This window comes from Pteronotus mesoamericanus, unplaced genomic scaffold (assembly GCF_021234165.1).
Source record: "Pteronotus mesoamericanus isolate MK-2021 breed Mesoamerican mustached bat unplaced genomic scaffold, CSHL_Meso_final contig_50, whole genome shotgun sequence".
In the NCBI taxonomy this organism is placed as follows: domain Eukaryota; kingdom Metazoa; phylum Chordata; class Mammalia; order Chiroptera; family Mormoopidae; genus Pteronotus; species Pteronotus mesoamericanus.
In genome coordinates this window covers 26,506,637-26,526,239 of record NW_026555186.1, presented here as the reverse complement: position 1 = coordinate 26,526,239, position 19,603 = coordinate 26,506,637, and the positions used below count along the sequence as shown (strand labels likewise).

Below are 19,603 nucleotides of genomic sequence, written 5' to 3'. Positions count from 1 at the left end.
AGTGGCTCAGGACCTTGGGGTAACCAGCCACATCAGAGCGAGGCTTGGGTCAAAAGTGGGGAGGAAAACAAGACAATACATTTTAAGACATATTCTGAACTTGACACAGAGAGGAGACATGCAAATTTTCTGGTGAAGACCCACCTTCAAGTGAAGAACTTCCCAAAACAGTCCACCCCGGAGGCCACTCCAGATGCGTCAGAGCCAGCACGAGTTCCTCGTCCAAGGCAGGCAATGCTCCCACCGTCAGCGCGAACGGGGTCAGCAAGGTCTGATGGCTACTGGCAGTGAGGCGATCGGCCTGCGTGACCAGCAGGCGGGCCAGCCTGCAGGCCATGTTGTCCACGTAGGTCATCGAACAGGTGTCCATGGTCACTGGGGAGTAACCTTCTGAGCAGAGGCACACAGACACTGTCACTGTCTCCTGAAGCCCATGGCCTAGACAACAAGACAGTGAACAGTTCACCCAGAGGCGATAGGAAATGCTCTCATGTGTCCCAAGTGCTAGTGGTCACCCATCTCACTACGCTGCCTAAGCAGACCACATGCCGCAGGAGACAAAGGCAAAACGGAAATGCAGTGAGTCATCTTTAAATGCTGCCACATTAAAGCTGACTCCATCTTCTCCCAGTGACGCCTGATTTTAAAAGCAACATTTATGAGCTCTGAGCATTTCAGTGTCTATTCACCTACGTTTCCTAGGCACTGTTATTTGGCACACCTTCACCTCTTACTTCTACCCAATCCCTGAATTCAAGTTTGTCATCTTAAAGGTCTTTGCCCTTTTCTGCTCTACCATTTCCTCCTGAGTCACATGTTTTTATGTAATTTATCTAGATGATAGTTTTATAAAGTAGCACAACAGTTGCACAAGTTCATCCTAATTCCACAGAGCTTCGCTGAATGTGAGAGAGGGTGGTTGAAGACTACTCAACAGAAATATTTACATATTTCTGTATTCCCCACTTCTGACAAAGGCTTCTCTGTCTTGCAGGTATTAATAATTCTGTTGTGGGTGGTCACCTAATCCTGCTATTTGTTCCTCCTCCTTATGCTTCTCTTCTGTCATCTTGCCAATTTGGTGAATTTCTATTTTTACGCTTCCCTTGGCAGAACTTCCAAAAATTAATGCCGCCAAACCTCTGTATTATGATCATCATAACTGGGCAGGAGAAGGGTTAACATTCAGCCACCACTGGCCCCCAAGCATATGGCTAATGAATGCAAGTCATTCCTGCTCCCCCTCATTCTCCAAAGCCTTTCTCCTAACACAACATGCCCAGGCTTCAAGGAACAAGAGCATCCTAGTTTACTAAACAAGAACTACTGCCACTAACGTGCAGGCACAGAATGGAGCCCTGCCCCCAGCCTACACATGTCCAATATGTAATAGAAAAATCTGTTCTACGTAATTCCAAGAGGTTACCCCAGTAAAGCTGTAACCAGGGAGATTTAAGGTTCAGAGACAGGGACTACCACCTGCCTTAGGAACTCTGTTAAAAATGAAGGTAAAAACCCTCTCTTCTAAACAGGACACAATATAATCAAAAATGCTGTCTTCAAAACACAAGAAGTGGGAAGGAGGTTCACCCTGATATGCAAGTAAAGACAAAACAAAAGTTTCGATATCAGAAGTGGCACTTTAGTTGTTTTTATTCTTTCTCTACAAAGGGCTTCATAAAAGTGTAAACTAAAAAAAGAGGGGGAAGCTCAAGGCAGGAAAAACAAAAATTTAATTCCAAAGCAAACAGGCAGAGACAAAAGACACGTGCAAAGTAACTCTGTGTCATGAATGAGGTTTGCCATTTTTTTTAAAGATGGAAGACATTGAACCAGAGAGAGGAGTGTTTGAAATTGCCCAAAGAACAGATTGATTCAAGCCCAGGTAGCTGAAAGGTGAAACTTATCACCTTTCTACAGATCTAACTATGCCTGTGTTTGCATGTTTACAGTTTACCTTCTTCCCCAAGTAATAGATATACTACAGAAGGACCTAGAAACATTGTTCCTCTAAAATGAGGCCAATCTTACCTATAAGAAAATTTGATGGTTCCCTATATAATACAATTTAAGAGTAATTGAAAGACCCACAGTTAAATAAAAGTTATTAATCAACAAGTGCGAACAACCAAATCCTCCCTCCCTGCCGGTAATGACTGACATCTTAATTACACCTGTAGGCTAGAGCTTGCTGTCTCAATGCACAACCAACACTCAGTGAAAACACAAAACACTTTTATCTGAAACAGGCTAACAGCTTATGATAACTCATTAACGTGATATATTAACTTGTCTTCCATCACCATGGTGATTGAAGAGATTAGCTGGGAGGATTACAGGTTTTTGAACAGGACCATTCTGGTGGTGGAAAGAGAAAATTCTGGAACCTGAGATCCAGCCAGGAAGCATCTGCATGGACAGGGTGCCAGGTAAGGAACCCCAGCCACCAAAAGGGGCAAGTAAGAAGAGGCAGCTCCTGAGCCTGCTGGGCTGGCCACAGGAATGAGGGAGGGAGACTTCAGACAACTGTCAACGTCTGCGCTCTGCCTGAGCCATCCCCAGCAATGGGATCTGGGACTCCAGGAGGGGATCTAAGATACAGTGTCACCTCCATTGGACTACATCCAGAGCACACCCAACCTTGAGTATAAGGCTCGGTTGCTCAGGCAGCTGCAGAGACAGCTGGGAGAACCTCGCACACGCACAACCCACACAGGCATACTCTCACACACCCGTCCCTCCTTGGAGCACTGCCCGCTTTCTCCTCCTGGTTTCCTCCCCAGCCCACATCCTGGGGGAAGGTGCTTACAGACAGAGTTTCCGCGGCGGAGAGCACACCTCACCTGGAACGCTGGACTGGAGAACGTTATCCTCCGTGCGCTCTGCGAGCATGACGTGTCTCTGATGAGATCCATTATAAATAAAGTAAAACTCGGCGTCCTTAGGAAGATAGACATTTTTGCCAAATTTTGCATAGACCGTCATCTGCCCCTGAAAAATGAATAAGTTGGGGCATCAGCACTCTTCCTCATCCTGGCTCTAAGAAACGACAATAAAAAAGACCTGTGTCCCAACCAGGACACTTTGTCACTTTCCCTTCATGTGAGTGAGCTCAAATACTACAAACCCTTCTTTCCAACAATATTTTAGATGACAGGGAGTTGCTTTCTGAGATTCTGAAGTATGAGTGTCAGAACTGGTTTGTTCTGTTTTTAAAGTTGAAGAAGTTTGGAGTGTAGGGAAGACTTTTTCTTTTTCTTTTTTTTAAAGACTTTATTTATTTATTTTTAGAGAGGGGAACGAGAATGAGAAACAGATGGAGAGAAATATCGACATGAGAAAGAAACAATGATCAGTCACTTCTCACACACGCCCCAAGAGGGGACTGAATCCACAACACAGGCTTGTGCCCGGACTGGGAATCCAACCAGCCGCCTTTTGTCCTGAGGGCTGTCACCCAAGCAAGTGAGTCACACAGGTCAGGGCAAAATTTTTTTTTTCCTTAAGAGATGTGAAAATACAATACCTTGTCATTTACTCTGTTTAAATTCCTGCCTGATGAACACCATTGCTTGCATTTTTTCCTCTGAGACACCACCATGGTAAAAGTTCAAAATAATTATTCTTTAGCTCTGGCCTTACCCTGTGTTATATACATATTCACACACATTGCCAAATAAATAGCACCACATGCTCGCAGGCTTGCTGTGCCTTTCCCAGTAGCTATCTGTTCTCTCTGGAGGATATCCTGGTCCTCTTTCTCACCCAACCGAGCCTCACACTTTCTCTTGAGAGCTTCTGATTGGAACAGAGTCCTGCTAAGTACCCCAGTCCCCAGGAGAGGCGCTGCCCAAGTCACCAAGGTACACCCTAAGGAAAGAAGGAATGTGGAGGAAGCAGCAACAGCAGGCTAGTGCGCATGGACACATCACCATCCAGAGGCTGTGCGCAGGGGCGACACCCGCAGTGCTTACAAGGGAGCAGCGGGGATGGAGGAGCCTGCCAGATGATCCTGGGGCCTTGAGGGATTTGGGACACTCCCTCCCCTCAAACATAAAAATGGCAATACAAAGGGGACCTCCAGGGAGAGGGTACATTCCGCCCAGCCTGTGGGAGTGGCAGGGAAATGGAAACTAGGAGTTGGAAGGGGTCGCCCACCTTGGAGGGCCTCCAGAGCTCAGCCCGGCCCAGCCTGGAGGAGCATCTGGGCTGCTGTGTGCTTGCCCAACCAAACAAACGCACCCTCCGAGGATGCCTCACCCTGTGACAGGGGAGAAAAGTGAGCAGAGAGAAGTCTGCACAGTCTCTCCCACAGCTGTTTGCCTTTGATGAATATTAGCATGATATTCTGCAGCATATCAAGAGTTAGGCCAATCGGTATCACAAAAAAAATCGAGGTGGAGCTCCTCTTTCCTGAAACCACCTGCTTATTGCTTCTAAAATTTTAAAAATAAGAAGTCTAGGTTTTCCTAGTGGTTTGTAACCCATGACACACAAGAAACATTACTGTACATTTTGAATTGATATAAATGCAAATTGTGGAGTTCCAAAAAAATGTCTCCAGTTTCCAATTTTGAATTGTCCCTTCTCTGTATGTGAGCTCGTGCCCACATGCACAAACATAATCAATAGAAAGTAACATGCCAAGAAAAATCTACCATACAATAGCTTCAAAAAAAAAAGTTCAGGAAGAGGATCTGAAAAAAAAAAACAATAACAAATGTCTGACATGACTGAGAGAGGAAACTTAGATGAAATTCCATTTCCTAAAAAAGGAAGAACAGCTTGCTTTAGTCATGTTCCTGGTTGCTAAAGGGGACTGTTAATTACTCATGGACAGAATCTGACCTGACCTGTTGATTTTTTTAAAATAGAAAACATATTGCGTATACAGATCAAAGTTTTTCACAGATCACAAGGATACCTAATCTGTATCCATTTAAAACAATGATCATATTACTATTTTATCTGCTCGGGTGAACAAGAACTACAACTTATGAAAGAGTTTAACTGCAACCCTTTTCAGTGCAATCCAAACAGTAGTTTCATAATTCATTTATGCTTCCATTTCAAGACCATACCATATTTTACATTGAGAAAAGAGGATAAACGACAATCAGGTCAGAAATTATATGTGTCCATTAAAGAGCAATGCCCAGAAGTCCTAGCATTAAGGATAATATTCAGCATAAAAGGAGTTTATTATTTGCTAATCACAAAGAGATCAAAAAGATGTAGTGTAATTACAGGAGAAGGAGGGAAGGAGGGTGACAAAGAAACCAAGAGGAAGACCCGATGAGATAGAAGGGGATGGGTGGGAGTTAGGGAGAGAGGTGGCAAGAGAGAAAGGGGAAGACAGGGGAAGAAAATATGAATGCAAAGGTACATTCTCATTCAGAAAAGTTAGATAAAGCTCAAAGAAAGTTTAGATAAAGCTACAAAGGAGATCAGCAGGAAGAAACTGTGCAGAGGAACAAGGTACAACATAATCAACTACAGGTGGCAATTTTTCATTAAGATTGGGTGGGGGTCTTTCTAATCACTGTGGCCACTGAAAATCTGCTATTTTACTTGAAAGGCCACAAATTCTATTAATAGCAAAGATAAATTCGAGTTTACAGAATTCCAGTGTGCCTCCATCATTTCTCCATCTGGATTCAATTGCATACTTTGTTGTAAGCAATTGAGAACTATAAACTTCCCTAAGTGAATTTGTTGGCATCAATATCAGAATCACTCTGCTTCTACACAGAAATAATAGATGTGTTATCACCTCTGTCAATTCGCTATACCCTAAATTTTTAAAAAACCACTCAGCTATTTCACTGAACCTTCTAGAAACAATAAAAGGCATAATAGGCAAGGTTATCTCCCCAAATTAATCGATAAATTTAATGTTCTCTAACCAAACCGAAAGTGAATATTTCAGATGAAACTCAACTAGCTTATTCTAAAGCTCATCTGGAAGAATAAATACACAAGACTACAAACAAACATTTTGAGGAAGAATGATGTTTGAGCTGGGGGTGGGGAAAGATCAGAACTCAACACTCACAAACCAAAACTTACACTAAAACCATAGTAATTGAAACAGTGCAATAGTGGCACAGAGACCACCAAGTACAGAGAGTCCAGAAACATGCATGGAAATTATGTAACAAAGGTAGCATTTCAAATCAGTGAGGAATGTTCTACTCTATAAACGGTTTTGAAACAGTGGCTGCCCATTAGGGGCAAAAATACTCTTCATACCAAATAGTTAAATTCCTAAGACAATATTGAGCATAATTCATAAGCATATAAAATGAGAAGACTGTCTAAAATTTTTCATTATTGCACAAAATAATAGCAATTAAAGATATCTAAATTTCATCTATACTGACACCACCCTAATGTTATCAACAGTTTTTTATTTTTCCTATTTCCTTCCAGTCTTTGTGCAATGCACAGCTAATTACTACACAGCTATATACTCAAGGCATAAATACACAACCCATATGGTTGTACTTTGCTCTCTTCTATGAAAAATATTTTTCCATGTTGTTATAGTCTTTGGCACCATTTTTAATTGCATTCCATCAAGTGTTTGATGCTCTATGATTTAATCACTCCTCTTTTGTTGTACACTAGGGGTATTTCTAGCTTAACATTACAAAAAATACTACAGTAAATGTTTTCATGTACAGGGTTTTTATGCTTTAAATCACTTTCCAGAATAAAATTCCAGAAATGGACTAAGAATGTGAACAATTGTTACAAATTGCGAAACTGCTCTCCAAAATTGTTGCATCAACTTTCATCACCACCTGTCCTGGGCAAGCATATCATTTTCATCCCAACTTTACCAAAACTGTCTTTTTTAGTATTTCCTGAATTAACAGATAATGGACAGTTCCTCAGTGACTTAATTCATATTTTCCATTGCTACTGAAATGTATTGCCCACGTCTATATAAATCTGTTACTAAATGGTGCCATCATTGTTAGTGGTCTGATTAAATTTCAGTTTAAAGAACTCTGGTCTTCTCTCTTCTATTTACCACTGCCTTAGACAAGTAAAAATTTTCACTTTCTCAAGTGAACCGACTGATGTTGAGATCGACATCAAAATCGTTCCCTTTCCCCTCTAAAGAATGGTGTACCTCCAGTTTCCCTTCTCATGCCCAAATGAAACGTACTCAAATATTCCTGCAAAACTTCTGAAGGCCAGGTAACATGAAAACAGGAATGACAAATGTAAACCAGAAAAGCTGAACTAAGTATAATCATATTAAATATATCTCAATATAAGCACAGACCAAAAAACTCAAGTAAATTAAACCAACTTTTTTTTACCGTCAAGCAGCCCCCTAGAGAAATTCTACTTGCAAAACTCATCAAGAATTCTCAAAGACCAAGCCTTCTGCGTGAAATGCTGCAGCATCTAGGAATTTCTTCTCAAAGAAAGAAAAAGATACCAAATGTTTTCGCCACTCTCAACTATTTCATCCAACTTTCCTACTCCTCTCCCAATGGCATTTAAGATGAAAGTGGCCACGGACAGGTATCTGCACATTCTAAGTATTCTTCCATTAATGGGTAACAGTCCCTAATTCAGGATCTCTAATACTCTACATTTCTTGGTGGCTGTATTATGCTAATCACTGGGGATTCTTGTACTAATGTTCTCTCTCCTTTACTCCCTTTCTTTTCTCTCACCTTCTACAGACGATATATCTGTATATAATTATATTGTTAGTAACAATATTATTTGTAGGACAACAGCCTTAACAGTCAAGCTTCTAAAGTGCCTGGCATGAGTAGGCAATAAACAAATACTGTAATTTCATATTGTGACAACGAGAACAAAGTGTACCTCTTTTTATGGTTGCTGGGGGGGAATAGGAAGAGTCCATAAATGAGTTTCAGGTGGTCTGGAAACCTCTTAAAATTATTAGAAAAATTGTTTTTGTATGTATATATGTACCCAATGTTATGAGGAAAGGTTTATGGCTTTCTTTATATTCTCAAAGGCATCCAAAGATTCAAAGAATGTTGTGAACTCTAGCTTTTATAGTAGCAAACAAAAATGGAAACATAAGTGCTTTTTAATGATAATGTCACCTTTTTATATGACAGTAAAACTGGCCCTCTATTTTCTAAGGTATTCTAGTATTCTACAGCTCTATATGGAACAATTTTTAGGATAGAAACACAATAAGGGTAAGTGTTAATTGACATATTAAATATTATAATTAAACTTTACTAATACATGTCATGAAAACCATTATCATAAATATAACTCTCTAAGTGATCAAATTAATTCTTTCTTTTTAATATTTGAAACTTCTTCTGTTTACAGTAAAAAAATAAAGTAGTAATTCTACCGACAGCCTTCCCTGCAGAGCACAGTGTATTGAATGTTGTAAGATCCTTGAAACAAATTTAAAAAAAAAGAAAGAAAGAAAGGAAAGCATTAGCCCATTTTACAGATGAGTTAGAGCACTGGCACTACTACCTACCTCAGGATCCCAGAGCCAAATGAACAGTACTGGGTTTCTTGATTTCTGCCCTAATCTCCAAGTTAGGTTGTCCTCTTCATTATATTCAAGCACAATTCTAGAAAAATTGCTATGGACACAAAGTCTTTTATTTCTAATTACTGTATTTAACTGAAGTACTTCTTAAAAACAAAGTGTGCAAATGCAAAAGTTATTTTTATGTGTGTACATCTATTATATGTAGATATATGTATATCTATATACATATATGTATATATTATCTTTTATGCATAGAGTACTTCACAATTTATAAAGTGCTTTGTGTATTTTCTCACCTTATCCCCACAATAACAGCTGGGAATTATAACCACAGTTCTTATTTTATAAATAAGAGCACTGATAATATCAGGTCCAATGCAAGCAGAGCCATAAATCAAATCTAGATCTTCCTGTTCCAGAAACAGCACACTCCTCCCCAACGTGGTACTGTACAAATAGCAAATGCTCACATATTTATTGACCTAACTGTACCTTTCTGTTTACTCAACATTTATTTTATGTATTTACTACAAGATTCTCATCCTGAAATCCATGGGTAGATATGAAGCAGAGAGAGGAGTTCAAAAAAATGTCCCTTAATCCTCTGAAGACATAGGCACAGTTTTAAGCAATCATTTGGGGAGAGTGTCTGTCTTTTAATCAGCAATTCTTAGCAGGGTACTAGCAGCATATAATTCAAAAAGGTTAAAAGCCACTTATTTAAAGCACATTTAAAGCATCTTGTATAAAAGATCAAGATTAGAATTTATTATCCCAAACAAAAACTAAGTCGAAAAATACAAGTGAATACAAATTTTTTAGATCCAGGAGGAAATATCAGAATGCCTTTTTTTTTTTTTAAGAAAGGTAAACTAAAATGACCTGAAAGACTTCAGACATTTCTTTAGAAATAGCCTTGGGGTAGAAATGGCTTCCATTTTCCAACAGGATGAAATAGAGCATAGTAGGCCAATATTCTTGCTCAAAACAACTAGAAAATATGTGCTGCTTACAAGAGAGACGCTTAAAAATAACACAGAAAGCTTAAAAGTAAAAAGATATACTAAGCTACACGAACCAAAACAAAGCTAATATAGCCAAAATAATATCAGACAGAGTAGTTTTATTTTTTATTAAAGATTTTATTTATTTATTTCTAGAGAGAGGGGAAAGGAGGGCGAAGAAGAGGGAAAGAAACATCAATGTGTGGTTGCTTCTCATGTGCCCTCAACTGGGGACCTGGCCCACAACCCAGGCATGTGCCCTGATTCAGAAGCAAACCGGCACCCCTTTGCTTAGCAGGCCAGCACTCAGTCCACTGAGCCACACCGGCCAGGCCTCAGACAGAGTAGTTTTTAAAGCAAGAGACATATTACAAGGGAAAGAGAAATTATTCATCATGAGAAGTGTCAATTGAACAGGATGCTATCATAGTATTAAATCTATATGTACCTAAAAAGATAGCTTCAAAATATAAAGGAAATATTAACAAATCCAAAAGAGGAAACAGAGAAATCCCTAATCACAATGGGAGATTTTGGCCTGCCTCTCACAATAGCTGATAGATCAAACAGACAAAAACTGACAAGGATACACAATTAACAAAATTACTAACGAAAAGGAATGATTACCATAAATTAAATGTATACAGTAATATTTATTTTAAAAGGTATCCATTATTCAAAACTCTGCATTAAACTCAGTTAAACAAACACAAAAATTCCCAAATGATTTTCACACTTAATGGAATGATTCACCGTGATAGAATTGAAATAGCCATTGCTTCTGTAAGAGCAGAATTGAGTAAAAAAAAAAAAAAAAAAATTATGACAGAGGTCAATAAATGACTCCAGATTCCTCACAACACAGAAGCAGGCTAAAAAGCTCTTTAACTTGCTTACTTTTTAAATCACTGACTTACAGGTTCCATATAAACAAATAACTCCTTAAAAAGTAAAAACAAACATCTGACATTTTAAGCAGATAATAGGAGGAAATATACTGGGTTTCATATAAGTATACTTAAATTATAATCTCTACTCTTGCACTATCTGAATATTTCTTTGGGGAATAAAGGTCCTGCACTTGGTTTCAAAATAATCAGATACAAAAATAAAGAATGAAGCAAAATGCAGTTTAGTAGTTGGCCACCAGCTGGGATTTTAGTCAAAAATCAACTAAGCGTGAGTCATCATTGAGACTGAAAGGTTAATTCTGCTCAACCCTACACTGATGAAAATCTAGTAATTACAGTAAGAATGAGTATGGACAGCTCTTTTCTATACCTATCAGACATGCCTTAGCCATGGAATACTTTAACATAAATACAGACTAAAAAGACAACACGTTGAGAGGAAAATGACAAGGATGCCATAGGGACTCAAAAACCATGTTGTCATATGAGGAACAATTGAAGGAACTGGGACTGTTTTGCCAAAGAAGAAAAGAGTCATGGGTAAACAGTCATGGTTGCAAATATCTGAGGTTCTGTCATGCAGACAAGGGATTAGACATGTCCTGCAGGCCCCAAGGGGAAAGCATAAAACAATGGAGGGAAGGACAGGACACAGTTCGGTCCTCCAGTGAGAGCCTTGTAAGGGATCAGAGATGTCCAAGGATGACAAGGATTGCTTCAGCTTAGGAGGAATAAGCAAGGCCAGGAAATGGCAGCTTTGTTTTTGTTTTAATTATTTGTTTGTTCTCAGAGAGAATGGAACTAATGTCTAGTCTTGAAAGGCTAGAATCTATGATACGTGGTATATACATTAGTAGCTTCCATATTTTAAAAAAATGAGAGGTTCTAAATAATGATGTTTTGGGGTTTTTTAAATTAATTTCTCCTTCATTCTTTTGCTTAGGTTTACTTCCTAGCTCCTTAGGTGAACACTTAGTTTATTTTAATTTTCAGCATTAGTGGTTTTCAAAATGAGATCAGGGAAACCCTAGCTTCTTATGGAAGAATATTAGAGTTCAAATATATCCATGTAAATTTCATTTTGAAAAATATATTCCCCATTATTCTTAATCTAAAAATAATACATTTATTTAAATGTATTATTTACCTAATTTTAATACACTGGAGAAGACCCAAACTGCCAGGTTAAGTCATTGCTCTCATTGACTTAATTAATTCATTAATTAATGTAATAAATTTAAATTTGAAGAATATATTTATAATAAATCAGCTTTATATATTAAAGTTCTCCATACTACTTGGTTTTGAAAAAAAGATTTGTTCTTCCAAAAAAATGTTAAAACACCATCTGCTTACGGTCTGAGGCGCCTGTGACTCTAGGACACACTCTGACCCTCTGCTACTTTATATTGGAAGATAAAGTGCTGTTAGCTCATTTTCTATTTCATATCTCAAACAAGCTTTCTATTTGCAACAGAGTAAAGATTACAATTCATCAATTTCAGACTCAGGTTGAACCCATACAGATACTAATTGTACATGAGTATTACTTAACACTCGGAGTCTATGGATTTATGTCAATCCAAGTGTTGTCTGAAGATCAGTGTGGATCAGCTAGCTGATAGCACTGAATGTGCCAAACCAAGACTATCAGAAACACAAAGAACCCTAAGTTTCCGTGAATTGATCTCTCCTGGGCAAAGACAGTGACACAACTATCTGTAATCTTATGTCAGGGTAGACCACATAGTCCCTGTATTGCACAAGGTGTCCTTCTTATGAGGGTACAAAAGGAGCGAGTCCCTGGAGAAGGAGGAAGGGTTCACTGGGGGGTCAGAGGTTACAGCTCTTCCCACTAATAGCTTCAAGCAGTGAAGAGAGTACTGGCCCTTTGCCCCTCTCATCTGACCAGCATCTGTGCCAAAACACCCCTTTCACACTCTATCCCCAGTATACTCATGCACACCCACTCATACACATGCACACACACAGCAGGCCATTCTTAAGCAAGAGCACTTAAGGTCCTGCCAAGTAATGTCTCATGCAAAATAAAAGAATCAGGAAATCCTCACTAACAGAAGCATAGATTCCAAAATGTATACAATAAAATATAGAGCTGAAAGAAAGCTTAGAGTGCATCTGGATCAAAACTCTTATAAAATCTTTATCTTACAGCAGAAAAACTGAAGGTAACCTGTCCTGGGTCTCATCAGACAGCAGACCTGGGGCCAGAACCTGGTCTTTGCCCTCCATCCAATATTCTTCCTACTGCTTGAAGCTACTAGTTGCAAGAGCTGCAACCTCTGACCCCACAGGGAGCCCCTACTCCTCCTCCACTACTAGAAAGAACCTTTATGGAAACAAGTCAGATTCAGAAGTCAATCAGCTCTCCCCAAGTTCCCCCAGCACCAACCCCCACAACATCAGTAGCCCTCCACTCTCTTTTCTCTTCCTAGACTCCCATCACCTTGGTTAAACCACAGAGCACTTCAAGGCCTGCCACTCTTCTCCTCACTCTTTTTCTTCTCAAATCAGCACAAGAAAGTAAGAAAAGCCAGCTCAGTCACAGCATGGACACCATGAAGCCATAGAAAGAAGAGAAGCAGGGCAATGAAGAACAGGCATCCCCAAACACCAAGGCTGCAGGTTAGATCTGTAGTCAGAGCACATACAAGAATCAACCAATGAATGCATAAATAAGTGGAACAACAAATCCATGTTTTCTCTCTCTCCCTCTCTCTCCACTCCTCCCCGATTCCTCTCTCTGAAAAAAATCAGTTGAAAAAAGATATTATTGGACTTCCAGCCAACATGGAGGCATAAGTAGGTACACTTTGCCTCCTCATACAACCAAAAGAAGGACAACAACAAATTTAAGGACAAAAACAACCAGAACTTCCAGAAAATCAAACTGTATGGAAGTCTGACATCCAGACAGGTAGGAAGGGCAGAGACGGGCAGCTGAGGCAGAGAGGATACATGGAAAGGAAGTGGCTGGAGGACTGGGCAGGTAAAATGGCAGCTGGCGGTCCCACATTTATGTACAGATAAACCAGGAAGAACAACAGGGGAGCGGGATAGACCTGCAACCCAGGGTTCCAGCACAGGAAAAGAAAACCTCAAAACCTCTAGCTGTAAAAACCTGTTTGGGTTGCAGCAGCGGGAAAAACTCCTAGCCTCACAGGAGTGTTCATTGGAGAGACCCACAGGGTCCTAGACTGTACACAAACCCACCCACCTGGGAATCAGCACAAGATTGACCCACCTCGGCAAATCCCTCAGGCTCCACCCCTTACAACATAACAGGAGTTCAGAGACAAAGAAACATGGCCCAAATGAAAGAACAAATAAAAACTTTAAAAAAAGAACTAAGCGACAAAGAGATAGCCAACCTATTAGATGCACAGTTCAAAACACTGGTAATCAGGATGCTCACAGAAATGGTTGAGTATGGTCACAAAATAGAGGAAAAAGTGAAGGCTACGCAAAGTGAAATAAAGAAAAATACACAAGGAACCAACAGTAAAGGGAAGGAGACTGGACTCAGTCAACGATTTGGAGCAGAAGGGAGAAATAAACATTCAACCAGAACAGAATGCAGAAAGAAGAATTCAAAAAAAATGAGGAGAGGCTTAGGAACCTCCAGGACAGCCTTAAATGTTTCAACATCTGAATCATAGGGGTGCCAGAAGGAGAAGAGGAAGAGCAAGAAATCGAAAACTTATTTGAAAAAATAATGAAGGAGAACCTCGCCAATCTGGCCAAGGAAATAGACTTCCAGGAGATCCAGGAAGCTCAGACAGTCCCAAAGAAGTTGGACCCAAGGAAGCACACACCAAGGCACATCATAATTACATTACCCAAGATTAAGGATAAGGAGAGAATCTTACAGCATCAAGAGAAAGGGAAACAGTTACCTACAAAGGAGTGCCCATAAGACTATGAGCTGATTTTGCAAAAGAAACTCTGCAGGCAAGAAGGGGCTGGAAAGAAGTATTCAAAGTCATGAAAGTCAAGGACTTGCATCCAAGATGACTCTATCCAGCAAAGCTACCATTTAGAATGGAAGGGCAAATAAAGTGCTTCCCAGACAAGGTCAAGTTAAAGGAGTTCATCATCACCAAGGTATTATTATATGAAATGTTAAAGGGACTTATCTAAGAAAAAGGTCAAAACTATGAACAGTAAAATGATAACAAACTCATGACTATTAACAATTGAACCTAAAAAACAAACTAAGCAACAGGGAGAGAATCACAGAAATGGAGATCACATGGAGGGTTATCAGTGGGGGAGGGGGAGTGACTAGAATAGGTGAAAAAGTTCAGGGAATAAGAAGCATAAATGGCAGGTACAAAATAGACAGGGGGAGCCTAAGAATAGTATAGGAAGTGGAGAAGCCAAAGAACTTATTTGTACGACCCATGGACACGAACTAATGGGGGAGAGGGGTGCGGGGATGCTGGTGGGAGGGGCTGCAGGGCGGAGGGGAATAAAGGGGAGGAAAAAATGGGACAACTGTAATACTATAATCAATAAAATAAACTTTTAAAAAAAGACATTACAAAAAGAGAGAAAGGGCATCCAGAAGTTCAGTGCAGCCTCGGCTCCTGAAGACTGCCTGGAAAGAAACACAAAGACAGGAGGGTGAGGGCTTGGCGGGGTGGGAAAGACAAAAGCAGCAGTGCGCGGGGGCTAGGGAGCGAAGACAATGACAAGAGGAGAAAGGACTGAAAAAACAAACAGAGCAAGGTGGGATTTAATTGAAACAGGAAAAGGGCAAAAATGATGGAAAATAAATAGATAAATGAAAATAAGCAGGAGAGAAAAATACCCACCCCGCCATTAATCTCAACCTGGAAACGCTTTTGTAAATACAATGGGCATGTGGAGGAAAAGGAGCTAAATTTTGAAGCTAATCAAGAACTTTTCATTTAATTAAAAGCAAAAACTAAGAGCAAACAAAGCAATATGGAATGTATCTTTTTGTGACACATCATAACGGGGAGAGGGTGTTGTTTCAAATTACTGACATCCAACTAATTGTCACTCCCCCGTTCTGGTAAGTCCGTCTTTCCTACGTCATACACGACAGTATAGGGACAAGGCAAGGGCACACTCCATTCCCATTTCATTCTCACTCCAACTTTAGAGTCAGCAATGGCTTTAGAATGCAGGATCCTAGTTTCTTGGGCTGATCCTTTTTTGCTCCTTACTGAGGACTCTGAATGTTCAGGTCAGCTGAATGGGGCCCTCGGACAGTGAAAAACAGGACCTATGTACGGGACCGCCAATGCTGGCTTCACAGCAGTACCATTCAACCAGAAGTCGATTGGAGTCACTCCCCTCAATTCAGCACAAAGCCCAGAAGTACAGGAACCACACTGGTAAGAACAAACACAGAGAACAATCCAAAAAGCCTGAGCATGCCATTGATCTCATTAAGAGTAATACCTTCCTTGGTAGTTACAAGCATGGGAATATAAGGCGAAGCATAAAGAATATAGTTAACAGTACCATAAAAACTACGTATGATGCCAGGTGGGCATTTAAATTTTGGAGGGAACACTTTATAAGCTATATGAATGTCTACCTGCTATGTTGTATACCTGAAACTAACATAAAAAAAAATTTTGATTGTAAACTGTGATAAAAATAAAATGTTTAAAAGAATAATACCATTCATTTCTTAATGCTTCACTGCTCACAAGACACTTCTGCATATGCTATCCTGTTTGCATCTCACAACCCCCAGAGACACAAACAGGTGAGGGACTGGCTCACAGTGCCCCAGGGGCCGGAACCAGCCCTTAAGTCTCCTCATTCATTCACTCACTCCAGACAGGTACTGGGTATCTAGTAGGTGCTATGGTTAAACTACCTGCCCTTATGAAACTGCTGTAGTGGGAAGACATGATAAACAAAGAGTTAAGTTATATGAGGGATTCATAAGAACTGATACAAATATGGTGGGGTAAGGAGAGAGATGGTGTAGATAGGAGAGTTGGAAAAGTGTTCTAATGAGGTGATATTCTAACAGAGACCTGAATACAGTAAGGCAGCGAGCCATATGGATATGAAAAAGCATTTCAGGTTAGACCAGCAAATGCAAAGGCCCTGAACTGACGTGTGCCAGGAGTGTTTGAGAAACAGCCAGGAAACCTGTTGGCTGAAGGAGAAGAGGAGAGAAAGGGAGGCAATGTCGGGGATAAGTAAAGGACATGGTAAGAATGTGGGTGTTAGCTCTGCAATTGGGAAGCCTAGTTTGGAGAGAAAGGTGACACGATCTGGACTTTGTTTTAAAAGGAGTGCTCCGGCTGCTTTGAGACTAGACAATGATGGGACAATAGTGAGACCAGGGAGCCTCACTGCAGAAATCCAGGCAAGAATGACTGGGCATTCTTCCAGGGCGTTTTCTGCCATAGCACAGAGGCTCTCCATGTGATGTTCTCTCTACCAAGGGGAGGCAAATCCACAGGTCTCCTAGGAGATCACATCTTTATTCAGCTCTGCTTATCGTTGGCTGCAGTAGCTCCAGCAACCCTGTGCAAGCAACACCAGAAAGGATGCTATGGGGGTTGGTCTTTCTTTGAGTGTAGTCTCTTTCACAGTACCTACTGCTCTGTAGTTTTTAAAGTGCTGAAAATAACACCAGAAGTTTGAAAAACATTGATCTGGATCATCATGACTACACAAGCAGACAACAGACACGGGTCTAGATTGCCAGTCACATCCTGAGGCTTTAGCAGAAGGAAGGTACAGGTTGAGTGTGAAGCCTCTAGAATTAAATTAGACCTGGGTTCCAATCCCAGCTGCTTCAGTTACCTAAACTGTAAAATGTGGTTAAAAACAGGACCTATCTAAGTGATGGGGTCATTGAGAAAACTAAAGGAAATCAGGGATATTTACACTTGCACAGCCCCTAACACTTTATAAGTGTTTAATAATTTAGTAAATACTAAATTAGCTACCTGCTAATATATTAGTGCTAAAATCAACATCATTATTATTACTGTTCATTGAACAAACATTTATTAAAAACCTAGTGTATGCACTTTCTTAAAATAACAGAGACTGCTTGTACACTATCAGTACTCTCATTTTACAGATGAGGATAATGTGCTCAGAAGGCTGATTTAACCAAAGTTACGATGGCCACCCTCCCCCTAAAAAATCCTCTGGGAGCCAGCAACAAAGAAAGTAAGAGGATTAACACTATACATCCATTAAAAAGACTTTACATTTTATTAGTAAAAACCCTCTCCACCTCAAAAACATTCTTTCCTCCAAATGACAGAAAAAATAACTTAAAGAAAAAAAACTAGAGGGATATATAACCAGAAGATAGTTCACTGTAACAGAGTTTGTAATGATAATCTCAGTTATCACATTCTTCTGGACTGGAATGCTATTACCATCTGTTCAGAACGTCAACAGAAGGCTCTTTTTTTTTCCAGTATCTTAAGCTATCTCAGCTGTGCATCTGATTTTTTCTGGAATAGGAAGTGGTATAAGCAACAGGCCATGAGAGCACTGAGAACAGTTACCAGTGTTATACACTAAATCACCACCTGTAATGCTAAGTAAACTTCTCAAGGACACACGATAATCCTCATTCCTCTTTTATGCACAAGTGCTAGTAGCAATTTGTCTAGAAATACATCCTCTGTCTCCTCTGTCTCTCTGAAGATGCTAAAGTGAAGCCCCCAGGATTTTATACCTTCTCATCATCAGTGAACACTCCGCCCCATCCCTTTTGTTCACCCCAATTCCATATACCCCTTAAGGCCGTCTCTTCCAGACAAGCCTCCACGATACCACCTCTGAACTCCAGGTGAACTTATCTCAGCTTCTCTTATAGTATTTAACTCTTTCTACTTTATAGTCTTTCTTTTCCCTGTGCCCAAAATATGAGCCTCCATTTTTATTTATTTACTGATTTATTTTCCTTTCACCTTATTTTGACCTGGTCACTTAGTAAGGGCAGGCGAGCATAGTGATGAAGCACACAGCCTAGATCCCAATCCTGCCTGTACCACTTATTGCCATTTAGCTTTAAACAAGAGCCTTAATTTCTCTGTGCCTTCATTTCCTTTCCTCATCTGTAAAATGGGATTAACAGTGATATTCTTTCTTTAAGTTTTTGTGAGAGTCAAATGAGGTAATAAATGTCTGCACCTGGCATAAGATAAGAGTTCACAAAGTATTAGTAACTCTTTATTTTTTATTTGTAAACCACCTTTTTTTCAATAATCATGGTGTTAATGAATTATTTCATCCCAAATGTCCCTCAATATCTAACAGACTCTAGGTCCCATGGGACCTTGGCAGCATCTTATGCCCAGAAAGGACTCAAAATGTTAAATTAAAAGAAAAGAACATTTTGTAAACCAAAAAAAAAAAATTGCTTCCTACTCTTTGTGTGTTTTCCACTATGATCTTTCATACAGCACTTTTTTCTTAATTCAAAATAAAATATTCTTTCATATATTTACTCATCAAATATTTATTAAGCCCTTGTTAGTTCTACACAGTGTTCTGAGAATAACAAATGCAGCATGGAAATGAGCAAATCCCTCCTCTCATGGTCTTCTGCTGGGAAGACACAATAAACACAAAATACCAGATAATGATGAGTGCTATACAGAGAATTTAAAATAGGATGCCAAGTACCTAGGGAGCTATCTTATATATATTTTTTTTTTCAATTACAGTTGACATACAATATTATATTAGTTTCAGGTATAACCAGGAAGCTATTTAGACTGAATGGTCAGAGAGCTCTTTGGCCTTTTTTTGTTTTTTATTTTACTCTATTTTATTAATTAAATTCATTGTGGTGATACTAGTTAATAAGATTATATAGGCTTTGAGTGTACATTTCTATGCAAGATCATTGAGAAGCAAGCCATGGAGGTTGAGATCTGAATTACAAGGTTTGCAAGTTTGTTTATTTTTTTAATAGTTTTTTATGTTTCAATTAGAGTTGACATATAATATTACATTAATTTCACAGGTATAACTTAAGAGAAAGAAATGAAATGGAATGAATGGGAGGGAACAAAACAAAAAATGACAAATCCGTGAAGAATCCAGCAAATCTGTTGGAAACAACCAATGAGGGCTATGTCCCCAGGCCCAGACACGGGTATGAAGTGAAGGGAGTAGCC

At 39.6% G+C, this 19,603-nt stretch overlaps 1 protein-coding gene across 1 annotated transcript in view; it reads right to left on the bottom strand.

The window, feature by feature from the left end:
* The window catches only part of ARHGEF28 (Rho guanine nucleotide exchange factor 28), a 275,217-nt gene that overhangs the window by 165,028 nt on the left and 90,586 nt on the right, over nucleotides 1-19,603 (bottom strand). The window contains exons 3-4 of the mRNA XM_054578492.1: nucleotides 2,844-2,991; nucleotides 145-438 (exon numbers count right to left, since the gene is read on the bottom strand). Of these exons, the coding sequence (XP_054434467.1) occupies nucleotides 145-438; nucleotides 2,844-2,991 (442 nt within the window). The remainder of the gene's footprint in view (nucleotides 1-144; nucleotides 439-2,843; nucleotides 2,992-19,603) is intronic.